This window comes from Aureococcus anophagefferens (assembly GCF_000186865.1).
Source record: "Aureococcus anophagefferens unplaced genomic scaffold AURANscaffold_5, whole genome shotgun sequence".
In the NCBI taxonomy this organism is placed as follows: Eukaryota; class Pelagophyceae; order Pelagomonadales; family Pelagomonadaceae; genus Aureococcus; species Aureococcus anophagefferens.
In genome coordinates, this window is record NW_008705565.1 from 2,011,688 (window position 1) to 2,025,810 (window position 14,123).

The following is a 14,123-nucleotide window of genomic DNA, read 5'->3' on the forward strand; positions in this document are numbered from 1 at the left end:
GAGGAGGAGGAGGAGGAGGCGGCGGCGCGCTCGTCGTCGCAGCACCAGGCGTCGCCGCGGTCGTCGCAGCGCTCGTCGTCGCAGCATCAGGCGTCGCCGCGGTCCTGCACGGTGCCTCCGCATTGCTGCAGAGCATCGTGGCGCTCGCGTTACGGCCGCTTAGTCAGCCATCATCCGTGCTTCGTCGGCATCATGACATCATCATGCCTTCGCCAAACAAAACACCGGCAAAAGCGCTGCGCGCTCGACCCGCCAGCCGACGCGCCGCAACGCCCGCCATGGCGACGCCCGACATGCAGAAATCGATGCGCATGCAGTACCAGATCCGCGAGAACGCGAAGCAGCAGAACGACACGATGATGTCCTTCGCGAGCTGGCAGAAGGACATCGGCGAGAAGGACCGGCAGCAGCGCGAGAAGTCGGCGGCGCCGCTGCCGCCCGTGCGCGGCGGCGCGCGCGTCGGCGTGCGCAACTCGGCCGCCGGCGCCGCCGAGGGCGCGTCGGCGCACGTCGCGGCGGCGTCCGCGGGCGGCGCCGCGTCGGCGCCGCGGAAGCCGGCAGCCGCGGCGCGCGCGCGGCCGCGGAAGCCCGCGAAGCGCGCGGCGCCGGGCGAGAGCGCCGCGAAGCACACCTACGACAAGGGCTACAAGAAGTGGGAGGACTTCGACATCGACAAGGCGCTCGAGGAGGCCGAGGGCGACGACGACGACGACGGCGAAGGGGCGGACGCCGCGGCGGACGACGACGCGTCCGAGGAGGAGTCGGAGGAGGAGGCGGAGGAGCTCGCCGCGCCCGCGCAGCCCCTGGAGGCGCCGCGCGACGCGGAGCTCGCCCAGCGCGAGCTCGGGAACAAGAAGTTCGCCGCGGGCGACTACGACGGCGCGATCCGCTGCTACACTCTGTGCCTCGGGCTCAAGAAGCACAACCACGTCGCCTTCTCGAACCGCGCCATGGCCTACCTCAAGCAGAAGGAGTACCACAACGCCGAGGCCGACTGCTCCGTCGCGCTGTCCATCGACGCGTCGCACGTGAAGTCGCTCCAGCGCCGCGCGACGGCGCGCCACGCGCTCGGCAAGCACCGCGCGGCCTTCGTCGACGCGTCGGCGGCCCTCGACCTCGCGCCGGGCACGAAGGCGCTCGCGACCCAGAAGGCCGCGATCCTCGCGGCGCTCCGGGAGGCCGCGAAGAACGCACCCTTCTCCGCGTCCGTGCCCGTGACCCACAGCGACTAGGGGTCGATTTTTATAACCTACTTGGACTTGGCGGCCTTGGCTTTCTCCTTCTCCAGCAGCATCGCGGACGTGAGCATGGGGTTCGCGTTGAAGGCGAGGTGCAGGCCCTCGACGACGAACGCCGCGGCGACGACGGTGAACCCGTTCTTGGGCTGGCCGTGGAGCGACATGCCGACGCTCGCGAAGGTCGTGGCGGCGATCCAGACGCCGAGCGCGCCGGCCTTGCCGTTGATCGTGTTCCAGCGATTGACGAAGAGAATCGGGAACATCATGAGCAAGAGCCCGCCGATGCAGCGCACCGCGGCGACGAGCTCCGTCGTCGGCTCCACGGGGAAGAAATGCGGGAACCACATCTGGCGCGGGGCCACCAAGCTCGCCGTGCCCGTCACCTACGGACGACGGCGGGGGTTGGCGAGGCGACCGGCGTTGGCGAGGCGAGCGAGGCGCCTCACGGCGAGGGCGCGCGAACGAGTGGTGGACGCCGCTGCACGCGAAGCAGAAAAAGGCACCAGCATCGGAGAGGTCGCCGTGCGGCATGGTCGAGTTAGGGCGAGGCGGAGCGCGGCGCGAAGGCTGTGGATGGTGCAATGTTGAGGTGATCATGCACATCAACTTGCAGTGTAATAATAGCTCGGATTGCCTTCTCGATCCTCTTATGGGTGTCGAGTAGTGGACACGCTTCCTGGTGCAGCGCCCGACGACGCCATGAGCCCCGCCGCGGGCCGGATTTCGCCCGGGAGCGGCGACGACGACGCCGTTGTCGAGTAGTGGACATCACGATCCGAGAAGTGCACATCGCCATCCAACGCCATGAGCCGCGCCGCGGGCCGGATTTCGCCCGGGAGCGGCGACGACGACGGCGTCGACGGCTCGCTGGCCTGCGGCTTCGTGGAGTGCTTCGCGGACCTCGGCTGCACCATATGCGCGTCCGACGACGCGAACTTCGCGCGCGCGCGCATCAAGCTCCGGGAGGGGTCGCCCTGGTACGCTCTAGCCTCCGAGCAGCTGCCCCTCGACGCGACCAAGTCCGCGCGGTGGCGCTTCGCGGGGCTCCTCGCCGGGTGCGAGACCGCGGAGCTGACGGCGCCGCAGAGCGACGGCTCGACGCTGCTGGCCTACGCCGTCGACGTGGGCGACGCCGTCGCCGTCGAATGCCTCCTCGACCGCCTGCCGCGGCGCGATCGCGAGGAGACGGCGCTCCGCGCGAACCGCGCCGGCGCGTCCGCGGCGTCCATCGCCCGGGAGTGTCAGCCCGCCATCTTCGCCCACTTCACGGTCCTGGGCCTCGGCGGCGCCTGGCGCGCGCCGACGCCCAACACGCCGAGGCGCCGGAAGTTCTTTCCCTAAGTGACGCCTTAGACGGCCTTCTCCGGCGGGCCGAGCTGGCCCTTGAAGCGCACCTCGCGGAGCTCCGCGAGGATCTTCTCGCACGCCTCGCACCCGTTGCCCTCCCAGGCGTTGAGCTGCGCGTGCGCCTCCGCGTCCTGGCTGATGTCGTCGAGCGCCCACCAGCTCGCGCCCTTGTCGATGAGGAGCCGGAGCGTCTCGGCGTCGCCGTACTGGGCGGCGTACATGGTGGCCGTCATGCCGAGCGTGTAGGAGGCCTGGTCGACGCGCGCGCCCCTGTCGATGAGCAGCGCGGCCGCGGCGGTCCGCTGGTAGAGCACGGCGTAGTGCAGCGCCGGCGAGCCCTTGTGGTCGCACTCGTTCGCGTCGGCGCCCTTGGCGAAGGCGAGCTCCATGACCTCGAGCTGGCCGCGCTTCGCCGCGAGCATGAGCAGCGACTTGCCGTAGACGTCGTCCGTCCGCAGGCCGATCGTCGCGCCCTCGTCGAACCATCGCCGCACCCGCGCGACGTCGCCCTTCTCCGCGGCCGCGGCGACGTCCCGCGGGAGGCGCGGCTTCGACGCCTCGTACTCCGCGATCCTCTCCGCCTCCTCGCGCTCCTTCTCCCACTTGAGGCGCTTCCGCACGCGCTCCTTCTCCTCCAGCTCCGCCTGCTTGATGGCGATGGCCTCCTTGGCGTCGTCGACCTTATCGGTGACGACCTTCTTGGCGCCGTCGACCTTGCCCTTGATCCACGAAGCCATGGGTCTGGCCACGACGCGGAGGCTCAAATCAGCCCCGAGAGCCTCCCATAGAAGCTCGTTTTGCCACAGGCCGCACTGGCTCGCTTTGCTCGCTCGCTTGGGCAGCCGCCAAAGCAGCCGCGCAGCGCCCGCAGCGTCGTTTCGAACACACCGCTCGTCGCGTTCGCGTCGTCGCCACCGCCCCTCGCCGTTCGCGCCCCGCCGTCGACGCCACCGACCGCGCCGCGCGCCGTCGAAGGCATGGCGGCCATCCTCGACGACCTCGACGACCTCGGCGAGCTCGACGAGAACCTCGGGCGCCAGCGCCGCGGCCACGGCCAGGCCGCGGGCACGTCCAAGGTCAGCGCCGTCACGGGCAAGGTCTCCGCCGCCAAGGGCGCGGCGGCGGGTGCGTCGGGCCCGCTGGACGGCGGCGCGCGGTCCGCGGCGCCCGACGGCGGCGTGAGCAAGGCCGCGGACAAGGTCAAGGCCATGGGCATCAACAACCACCAGATGCGCGGCGTCAAGGACTGGGTCACGGCGCGCGACGACGAGCAGTGGAGCCTGCTGCCCGAGGGCATGGTCGCCGTCAACGTGTCCCACAGCAATTTGAGCCAGAAGATGCTCGAGCTCCGCTTCGACCTCCACCAGACCGTCGGCGAGGTCAAGGCGCGGCTCCACCTCCACCACGGCACGCCCGCCGACATGCAGCGCCTCACGCTCCGCGACGGCGGCGTCGACCTCTGCGCCATGGACGACGACTCGAAGATGCTCGGCTTCTACAGCGTGACGTCCGGCATGGAGATCTTCGTCCGCGACGTCGACCCCCACTCCATCTCGCGCAACGGCGCGCTCGAGAACACGGATTTGGTCGACAAGTACCGCATGGACGACGAGACCTACGAGGCCCGCAAGGGCACGGTGCGCGAGTGGATCAAGGAGCAGAAGGCCGCGGACCCGAACTGGAAGCCGCCCAAGCCCAACGGCGCGACGAACTTCGCCAACGCCAAGACCGCGGCGCTGCCCGCGGACGTCCCCACGGACGCCGACGCCGCCCACGTCGTGTTGGGCGGCCGCTGCGAGGTGAGCCCGGGCGCGCGCCGCGGCGTCGTCAAGTTCGTCGGCGCCGTCGACGGCATGCCGCCGGGCGTCTGGGTCGGCGTCCACCTCGACGACCCCATGGGCAAGAACGACGGCACCATCAAGGGCAAACCCATCTTCGAGAGCGCGCCGAACCACGGCACCTTCGCGCGGCCCAAGAACGTCGCCTGCGGCGACTACCCCAACGAGCTCGACGACTCCGACGACGAGCTCTGAGGGAGGAGTAACGCGCGTTCGACATGGTGTTTTTTTTTAGGGGGGATGCGTAGCCGGTCGCGCGGCTCCCAATCGGGGAGGCGCGCGGATCCGGGTACGGTCGCGGCGTTTGGGCCCCTCAGGAGGCAAAATCGGCGTTGCCGAGGCCCTTGGGCTTGTAGAGGGCGCGCTTCCGCGCCTCGAAGTGGCCCTGGGCCCAGCAGCCCCGGAACTGGTCGACCTGGTCCTTGTAGAACCGCGCGACGGAGTCCTTGATCGTCACCGTCGGCTTCCCCGTGTTCATCGCGAGGAGCTGGACCTCGCAGGCGCGCTCGAGGTAGTAGATCTCGTCGAAGGCCTCGGCGACGGAGTCGCCGCAGGTGATGGGGCCGTGGCTCTGGTGCATGAGCACGCGCTTGGAGCCCATGACCTCGGCCAACCGGTCGCCCTCGGCCTTGCCGAGCACGAGGCCCTCGTAGACCGTGTCGTAGGCGACCTCGTCGAGGAAGCGGCACGAGTTCTGGTGGATCATCTTGATCTCCATGTCCTCGAGGCAGCAGAGGGCCGACGCCTTGGGCTGGTGCGTGTGGAGCACGCAGACGGCGTGCGGGTGCTTGAGGTGGATGCGGCTGTGGATGTAGAACGCCGTCGGGTCCGGCAGGCCGTCGCCCTCGACGACGTCGCCGTTCGCGTCCAATAAGAGCAGATTCGACGCCGTGACCTCGCTCCAGTTGAGGCCGTAGGGGATGCAGAGGAACCGGTCGCGCGTGCCGGGGACCATGACCGTCAAATGGTTGTCGATGCCCTCGTTGAGGCCGAGCTCGTCCATGATGCGGTAGCACGCGGCCATGTCGATGCGCGCCTCGCGCAGCTTCGCCGCGTCGCAGCCGAGGTGGCCCCGCGTCTTCGACGTGAGCAGGCCGTAGGGGCCGACGACGGACACGGTCTTCGGCGCCTCCTCGGTCTGCGGCGACACCTTGCCGTCGACCTTCGCCTTCTTCGCCGGGGCGCCGTAGGCGACGTTCGCCGCCATGCCTGGTGTGTTGCGGACGCCTCGAGTGCCGCGCGGCGGATCGAGGACAGGCGTCGAGCTCGAGCAGCGCGTCGTCGCTCGGACGAGGACGTCCCGCATGTGATCGAGCCGTGCACCGATGCTTAATCGTCGGCGCCACCCGCGACAGCATGGGCGCCCCGAGGACTTCCCCGAAGGTCGACTTGAAGGTCGTAAGAGTAGCGTATGACGAGCGCCAAACGACAAACAAGCAAGTTACACGAAAAGAAGCACTAGACGGCCGACGCGACGTCGGAGAGGAAGCGGAACGGGTTCTGCCGCTTGAGGCCGCCGCCGTTGTCGCCGCGGAGGCGGTGGGACCGGCGGACGGTGCCCGGGACGCCCGGCGCGCGGTAGTGGACGGCCGACGTGTCGGCGACGACGAGGGTGCGCGCCGCGCCCGCCACGGGGAGCAGCGGCGCGGCGGCGGCGTCGCAGAAGTCGACGTAGGCGCGGCCCGCGGCCGCGGCCGCGGGCGACCCCCGGAGGCGGAAGGACGGCTCGCGCCGCGCCTCGTCGCCGCCCGTCGCGTAGGCGTGGAGCCAGGCGAGGCGGTCCACGGTGTGGCGCTGGGAGCCGACGGCCACCGTCAACGGCCCGTGCGCGGGCGTCAGCGGCGCGTCGAAGAGCCAGACTTTCACGACGCTCGCGAAGCTGTCGATGTGCGCGGCGGACTGGGGGTCGCCGGCCGTCGCGGAGACGTTGCGCGCGACCCAGGCGTAGGGCGGCGCCGGCACGGCGGCCCCGGGCTCGCCCGCGACGACCGCGAGCAAATCGCGGAGGCCCGCGTCGCCGCCGATCGCGTCGAAGTCCCTCAGGATGACGCCGTCGCGGCGCCACTCGTCGAGCACGGCGCCGCTGCCCGGGGGCGCGTAGTGGGCGAGGCGCGCGTCCCGGAGCCGCTCCGCGAGGAGCGCGCGGAACGCGTGGAGCCCGGCGCCGTCCAGCGCGTGCGGCACGTAGCGGCTCGGGCTCAGGACGTCGCGGAGGTCGCAGGCCGTCGACGCGTCCACGAGGAGGTCCAGGAAGCCGCGGCCGGGGAAGGCGCCGCCCGTCGCCGCCGCGAGGAGCGCGTAGTCGCCGCCGTCGAGCGCGGAAGCCGCGAGCGCGCGGAGCTCCGCCGCCGCCGCCGCCTTGTCGCCGCAGTCCTCGGCGCCGCCCTCGCGCCGCCGCGCCTGGAGGATGTCGAAGTTCCCGCCGCCGTCGAGGATCGCCGGGCCGAGGGCGCACTGGCCGAAGGTCGCGCCGGCCGCGACGCCGAGGAGCCCGGCGTCGGCGCCGACGCGGCACGCGCCGCGGCCGCCGTCGCCGGGGAGCCGCACGGCGAGCTCGGGGATGGGCGGGATGACGTCCGCGCTCACGTAGCGCCACCAGACGTCGCAGCGCGGCGACGCGACCAAGCACTCCTCCGCGCAGGTGGCGTCGCCGCAGGCCGTCCGCCGGCAGTAGGGCGCCTCGCCGGCGGGCTCGTGCTCGTCGACGAAGAGCGTGCGCTCCGTCGACGACCAGGACACGCACGGCTCGCCGCCGACGACGGGCAGCAGCAGCAGGACCGCGCCGCGGGGCAGCCGCGGGAATGCGAGCCGCATATCGTCACCGGCGAGCTCAGCCGGGCGGACACGTCCGACCGCGCGTCCTGGGTCAGCTCCGGGACAAGCACCTGCCGAGGCACGGCGCGCTCCCCGAGCTCACGCACCTCGACGACGCCGTCGACTTCGACCTGGACCTGCGCGAGACGTACCGCATGCTCCCGCGGCGGTCCGGCACGGGCCCGGACATGCTCCCGAACGAGCACCTGACGCTCGTCACGCGCGGCTACCCGGGCAACATCAAGGCGACGGCGACCATGGCGCTCGTCAACCGCTTCGAGTCCGACCGCGTGAACGCCAAGCTGCCGGCCTGGCTCTACTGGATCGACGCCGCCGTGCGCCTCCTGGCGCTCGTCAAGAAGCTGGGAGTGGGCACCGCGGCGCCGGACGCGCGGCCCCTCGGCCTCGGCGGCGTGCGGCGCCGCGCGTCCACGACCCTGGTGGTCAAGATCGTCGCCGCGGAGATGGCGGAGAAGCTCTACCCGGTCCAGATCTCGGTGGGCGTCCCGAGCGGCGCCCACGCCTTGGTCTTCGGAGTGCGGGCCATGACGGAGAAGAAGCCGGACTTCGTCTACGTCAAGATCGACAAGCGAAACGCATACAACCAGGTGCACCGCGCGTCGATCATGGACGCGCTCAACAGCGACCCGGGACTGGCGGCCTACGCCCGCTTCCGGCACGCGTACTACTCGCGCGACGCGCCCATCGTCATCGACGGGCGCATCGCGGACTTCGCGTCCTGCGAGGGCGTCCAGCAGGGCGACCCGGCGTCCTGCGCGGACTACGCGTTCGCGACGCACGCCTGCGCCGTCACCCTCGACGCGGAGCTCCAGGCGGCCGGCGGCTTCGCCCGGTTCCAGGTCGACGACGGCATCGCCGCCGGTCCGGCGGACGTCGTCTTCCCGGCGCTCCGCCGGTACGCCGCGGCCGTCGAGCCCCACGGCGAGACCATCCGCTTCGACAAGTGCTCGGCGTGGTCGCCGTCCTTGGGCGCGGCCCTCGCCGTGCACCCGGCCTACATCGCGGACTGCGAGTCCGTCGCGGGCCTGACCCGGGCCCAGGACCGGGCCCAGCAGTTCGCCGTCGTCCACGACGGCGGCATCCTCGTCTCCGGCGTGCCCATGGGCGAGCCCGAGTACGTCGAGTCAAACCTCACCTCCAAGTTGGAGGACACGATGAGCTACGTCAACAAAGTCACCACACAGCTCCGGTCCTCCTCCTCGCAGGCGCTCTGGCTCCTCTTGCTCTGGTGCATGAGCACGCGCGTCGACTACTGGGCGCAGACCCTGTACGTGTCGGCGTCCCGGATCTTCCTCGCGGACTTCGACACGGCCGTCACGAGCGCGGCGAGCGACGCCTTCGGCGAGGCCGGGCCTTTGATCTTGGCCGACGATCTTGCGCGGAAGCGGCTCCGCATGCCGATCCGCCACGGTGGCGGCGGGCTGCGCCTCCGCGTCGGCGTCGCCGCCGCCGCGTTCTTCGGCGCGGGCTGCGCCGTGCTGCCGACCATGGTCGACCGCCTCGTCGGCGGGTTGACGGTGGCCGGCTTTATGACCCAGCTCGAGCCGGAGTTGGGTCAAGGGTCCTTCGACGAGGGGGCCTCGGGCCAGTTCGCGGGCCTCGAGGCCGCCGCGGGCTCCGGGTGCTCCACCGCCGTCGAGATGCTCGCGGCCTGGGACTCCATGGTCGCCGCCGTGGCCGAGGAGGAGGACCACGAGGGCCTCCTCGCGAAGCCCTTCGCCGACGCGGGCGTCGGCGACGGCGGCGTGCGCGTCCCCAAGATGCAGCACCGCCTGACGGCGGAGCTCGACAAGGTGGCGTTCGCGGCCTACAAGGCCGAGCTCGCGGACCTCGCGATCGACGGTTTCCCCTACTGCGCCGCCGAGGCGGCGCGGGACCAGGCCGCGAGGGCCTGGCTCACGACGCTCCCGGTGGGCTGCGCGGCCTTCACGAACGGCGAGTTCGCCGAGGTCGCCGCGACCTACTTCGGCGTCAAGAGCCCGTGCATGATCCCCCACGTCGCGAGGCGCATCCAGAACACGTCGAGCGTCGTCGACGCCTTCGGCCACGTCTTCTTCACCGACGTCAGGATCCTGAACCGCAAGAGCGTGCGGACGGCCTGGCACGACAGCGTCGCGACCGTCATCGAGGGCTCGCTCCGCGAGGCGCGCGTGTCCTACGACCGGGAGGTCCTCGGCGTCTTCGCGGACCTGGTGCCCGCCGACGCGGCCACGTCCTTCTTCGAGCAGCACGCGGGCAAGGGGGCCCGGGATAAGGCCGGCATCGTCCCGGACTTCAAGCTCGTGCCGGGCGGCCGCGCCGCGCAGCTCGCCGACGTCAAGACCATCGGCTTCGCCAAGTCGCGCTACGGCCGGTCGCCCGCCCGCAGAGGCGGCACCTTGCCGTGCGACGAGCGCGCGGGCATCATCAACCGCGAGTACCGCCTGCACGCCGAGAAGCTCGACAAGAAGTTCTACCCGGACGAGGCTTCGCCGGGTCCCTTCGAGCGCCGCCTCGGATCCTTCGGCTCCGTCGTCGGCTTCGTGGCGGGCTACTTCGGCGAGCTGAGCAAGGGCGCCCACGAGGTCCTGGCCATGGCCGCCGAGGAGATCGCGGAGCGGACCTGGGTCGAGGCCGGCGCCACGAGCCTCGACCACGCGAAGTCGATCCAGAAGCAGCGGCTCTACCGCGAGTGGGGCGTCGCCTCCGTGCGCGCGGTCGCGCGGATCAAGATCGAAGGCCTCGGCCTCATCGGCGCCCCGTCGTCGATCCCGCGGCCCGACTACGGCCGGGACGCGGCCGCGAAGCAGGGCCCGCGACGCGGCCTACGCCCGCGCGGCCCGCGGCACCGGCGGGACCTTCGGCGTCGCCTACGAGCAGTAGCCGCCCTACGTCGTCGTGCCCTCTTCGTCGCCGTGCTCGCGTACGCCTCCGCCCTAGTCGTGTCCTCCCGTGACGCTTCCCTACGCCCCCCTTCGCTGTTCTCTCCCCCTTCGGTCCTTCCCTGCGCCGCGGCTAAGCATATCGCCACGAGAACAAAATTCGGGGCGATGTTGCCGTGTTCAAGAATCAAAAAGCGCGCCGGGCAAAAAGTGCGCCGCGATAGAGCTCCGATCGTGCTTGCAGCCGAGGAGCGCGTCCGGCAGCGCGAAGCGGTGGGGCCGCGGCGCGCCGGGCCCGGAGACCGCGAGGCCGCCGCGCGCGACGACGAGCTCCGTGCCGCGACGCGGCGCCGGAGCGCAGGCCGGATGAGCTCCTTCTTCGAGCCGGCGACGCCCGTCGACGGCGCCCGGGAGGTGCGCACGCCCGGGACGCCCGTCGAGTCGCCGCCGGAGCCCGCGGAAAACAGCGCCATGGACAGCATCTACGAGTTCATGTCCGGCCTCCTGGGCCTCGGCGGCGCCGGCGGCGACGGCGGCCGCGCGCCCGCGGCGCGGGGCGAGCCCCTCGAGCGGTCGACGACGCGCATGCGCGACGCGCTCCTCGCGCGGAACAAGAGCGTCAAGAGCGGCCCGCGGCGCCAGCGCCGCGACACGGAGCTGTTGAAAATACCTCTCAAGTCCGTCTACGACGTCCGCGAGAAGATCGGCAACGGGTCCTACGGTACGGTCTGCCGCTGCTGGCACGTCGGCTCCGGCGCCGAGTGCGCCGTCAAGACCGTGCGGCGGAGCCACGCGGGCGACGGCGGCGCGGGCGGCACGACCATGTACGCGGATTTGAAGGAGGCGGCGCAGGCGAAGCGGTCGCTCACGCCGCGGCCGCCGGGCCGCGATTTGGGCGCGGCGAGCGACGGCGACGGCACGCCGAGCGGCACGCAACTCAACGGCAAGCCCCGCGACGGCGCCGGAGGCAAGGGCACGGCGGGGCCCCGGTCGGCCGCGGAGATCGACGCGGCGCTGCAGAAGGAGATCGAGATCCTGACGAACATGCACCACCCCCACATCATCGAGCTCTTCGACGTCTTCGACGACGCGCCGAACGACGCCGTGCACATCGTCATGCCCCTCTGCCGCGGCGGCGAGCTGTTCGGCCGCATCGGCGGCGGCTTCTCCGAGGTCGACGCGGCCGTCTACTCGCAGCAGATGCTGTCCGCGCTCGAGTACCTCCACTCCCAGGGCATCGTGCACCGCGACCTCAAGCCGGAGAACTTCATGTTCCTCACGGAGGACGAGGACTCGGACCTCGTCCTGATCGACTTCGGCGTGTCGACGTTCTTCCGCCGGGGCAAGCCCCTCGACGCGGCGCTGGGCACGGTCTACTACGCGGCGGCAAAAGAGAGCGAAATTCCCAACTTCAAAGGCTCGTATCTCGGCCGTTTTCCACTCGTTTCGGCTGATCTTTGGACGAGCGATCATCTCTTGGAACGGTCTCGAAGCGCGGATGCTTTTTCCGGAACGCGCGCGCGCGGAACACTCACGTTGAAGCGACGTTGAATCACCCTTTTGCCGCCCAGGTCTACTACACGGCGCCCGAGGTCTTCGACGGCGAGTACGACGAGAAGTGCGACGTCTGGTCCATCGGCATCATCATCTACATGCTCTTGGCGGGCCACGCGCCCTTCGAGGACGCGAAGCACCGCGAGTACAAGATCGTCTCCGCGATCCGGAACAAGCCGCCGCCCTTCAAGGACCGCGAGTGGGCCGGCGCGAGCCCCGAGGCCATCGCCTTCCTGAAGCGCCTCCTCGTCAAGGACCCCGCGCGGCGGCCGGGCGTCACGGAGGCCCTGGGCGACGCGTGGTTCAAGGTCGAGAACGTGTCCGCGCTCGTCGCCTACGGCGAGGACATCGTGCTCCGCCTCGGCCGCTTCCAGCAGATGAACGCCATGAAGAAGGTCGCGCACCAGATGATCGCGACGGAGCTCACGGAGGCGGAGATCGGCCACCTGCAGCAGCAGTTCCGGCTCCTCGACACGGACGGCGACGGCGTCATCACCGTCGGCGAGCTCATGACGGCCATCGCGGAGATCGAGGCGACGGACAGCGCCGGCAGCTCCAAGGCGCTCCTGCGGGGCCTCGAGGCGTCGCTCTCCGACTCGGCGCACGAGGACGACGCCGTGCTCGACATCGACGAGTTCATCGCCGCGACGTTCCGCCGCCACCAGGGCAGGAAACAAAAATATGCAACCCGACTTCAATGTGCGCGTATGCGAATGTTTCGACGCGAGCACATCCGTTGTGCTTCGAGAACTCGCCGAGAGCCATCGATCCGTCCCAAAATCAGCCGACTAGACTTCGATGTGACCGAGCTCGAGAGTTCTGAAGTGTGGCCCCGACGTCACCGGTTGATGTCCACGCAGGCCACCACACGCTGCTCAAGGAGGACTCGCTCAAGGCGGCCTACGAGAAGTTCGACGTCAAGGGCACGGGCACGATCACCGTCGAGGACCTGGAGCTGGCCTTCGGGTCGAAGAAGCACGCCCAGGAGGTCTTCGACCTCGTGGACGCGAACGGCGACGGCGAGATCAGCTTCGACGAGTTCCGCGAGATGATGGGCCTGAGCCCCAACGAGGTGAGCGACGCGCCCCACGGCGGCGGCCACGGGCCCGCGGGGCCCGCCGTCGGCACGACGAGCCGGCCCCGGGCCCAGAGCGCCCACGCGCGCATCAAGGAGCACGCCGCGCACGAGCGGCGCAAGTCCATCGAGGCGGGCAAGGCGACGCCGCCGCGGCCGTCCCTCGCGTCGATCAAGTCCGCCGGCTCGAACTCGCCCGCCTGGAACTCGTCCACGGGCCTCGACGTCGAGGACCCGCGCGGCGAGCGCCTCGGCTAAAAAAAGGCTCGGCGAAGCGGCGTAGGAGGTTACCCGAGCTTCGCGGCGTCCGCGCGCTTCGCGCGCTTCCGCTTCGGGGGCTCGGGCGCGGCGTAGTCGGCGCGGCCGCCGCGGACGGCCGCGGAGACGTCGCGCTGGAGCTGCTCGAAGAACTTGGACGACTTGCCGTAGTCGCCGCCGCGCGCGTCGACGGCGGCCGCGGGCGCGCCGTCGCCCGCGAGCGCCTTGCGGAGCTTCTCCTTCTCGTAGGGGTTGCCCATGCCCGGGTCGACGCGGGCGACGACGCGCGCGTCGCTCCGCAGCTTCTTGCGCTTCGCGTTGCGCGCCTTCTTCTTCGCGCTCCGCTTCGCCTTCTTCTCCTCGCGCGTCGCCTCCGCGGGCGCCATGAGCAAACCGTCGCGGCCGCGCTTCTTCGCGTGGACCTCCTCGGGCGCGGCGCCGTCGGCGGCGGCCACGGCGCCCGGCGTCGCCTCCTCGAAGCTCACGGCGGCGGCGTGCGTCTTCTTCGCCGCGCCGAGGACGTCGAGCGCGGGCACCTCCGGCGCGGGCGCGAAATGCGAGAGGCCGTCGAGCTTCCGCGACAGCTTGGCCCACAGCGCGTCGAGCGCGTCGTCGCGCGGCGGCGCCGTGGGCGCGGCGTCGCCGCCCGCGGCGGCCTCGCGCCGGGCGACGTAGTCGCGCTCGTACTCCTCGCCGAGGCCGACCGCGGCCTTTTTGCCGAGCTCGCCGTCGTCGTCGTCGGCCGCGGCGCGCGCGCGGTCCTTGGCGCCGCGCTCCGCGTAGGCCGACTCGAGGACCTCGCGCGCGACGATGTCGTCCCAGCGCTCCTCCTTGACGCGCTCCCTGATGGCCGCCTCGACGGCCGCGCTGAAGTCCGCGTCGAGCGGCGGCGCGCCGCCGCCCTTGCGGCCGTCCCACGACGCGTCGACGCCGAGCAGCGAGTTCCGCGGCCGCTCGCCGGCGCCGACCTCGCCCCGCAGCTCCCAGGCCTTCTCGTCCGCCGGCTGCAGGTTCTCGCGCTCGAGCTCCTCGATGTGCGACAGCTCCTTCTCCGCGCGCGCGTCGTGCCGGCTCGGCGCCGCCGCCTCGTCCTCCTCCTCCTCGGCGCCGCTGTAGT

General features: G+C 71.3%; 5 protein-coding genes across 5 annotated transcripts; 3 read left to right on the plus strand and 2 right to left on the minus strand.

Moving 5' to 3' along the window:
- Positions 1 to 836: 836 nt before the first annotated feature.
- On the plus strand, positions 837 to 1,133 carry AURANDRAFT_16299 (hypothetical protein; the record flags this gene model as incomplete). The annotated part of the gene is made up of 1 exon (XM_009036727.1): positions 837 to 1,133. A coding segment is annotated over one exon (297 nt), but the record flags the coding sequence as incomplete, so codon positions are not given.
- Positions 1,134 to 2,587: 1,454 nt separating this feature from the next.
- Positions 2,588 to 3,322, minus strand: AURANDRAFT_62737 (hypothetical protein; the record flags this gene model as incomplete). The annotated part of the gene is made up of 1 exon (XM_009036913.1): positions 2,588 to 3,322. The coding sequence occupies one exon, from the start codon at positions 3,320 to 3,322 to the stop codon at positions 2,588 to 2,590; it is 735 nt and encodes a 244-aa protein (XP_009035161.1).
- Positions 3,323 to 3,880: 558 nt separating this feature from the next.
- Positions 3,881 to 4,618, plus strand: AURANDRAFT_23381 (hypothetical protein; the record flags this gene model as incomplete). The annotated part of the gene is made up of 1 exon (XM_009036728.1): positions 3,881 to 4,618. One exon carries the CDS (start codon positions 3,881 to 3,883, stop codon positions 4,616 to 4,618), a length of 738 nt encoding a protein of 245 aa, XP_009034976.1.
- Positions 4,619 to 4,646: 28 nt separating this feature from the next.
- On the minus strand, positions 4,647 to 5,630 carry AURANDRAFT_59960 (hypothetical protein; the record flags this gene model as incomplete). The annotated part of the gene is made up of 1 exon (XM_009036912.1): positions 4,647 to 5,630. One exon carries the CDS (start codon positions 5,628 to 5,630, stop codon positions 4,737 to 4,739), a length of 894 nt encoding a protein of 297 aa, XP_009035160.1.
- A 5,074-nt stretch (positions 5,631 to 10,704) lies between these two features.
- On the plus strand, positions 10,705 to 13,006 carry K2 (putative calcium dependent protein kinase; the record flags this gene model as incomplete). Its single annotated transcript, XM_009036729.1, has 4 exons — positions 10,705 to 10,896; positions 11,092 to 11,490; positions 11,691 to 12,322; positions 12,499 to 13,006. 4 exons carry the CDS (start codon positions 10,705 to 10,707, stop codon positions 13,004 to 13,006), a joined length of 1,731 nt encoding a protein of 576 aa, XP_009034977.1.
- Positions 13,007 to 14,123: the final 1,117 nt, after the last annotated feature.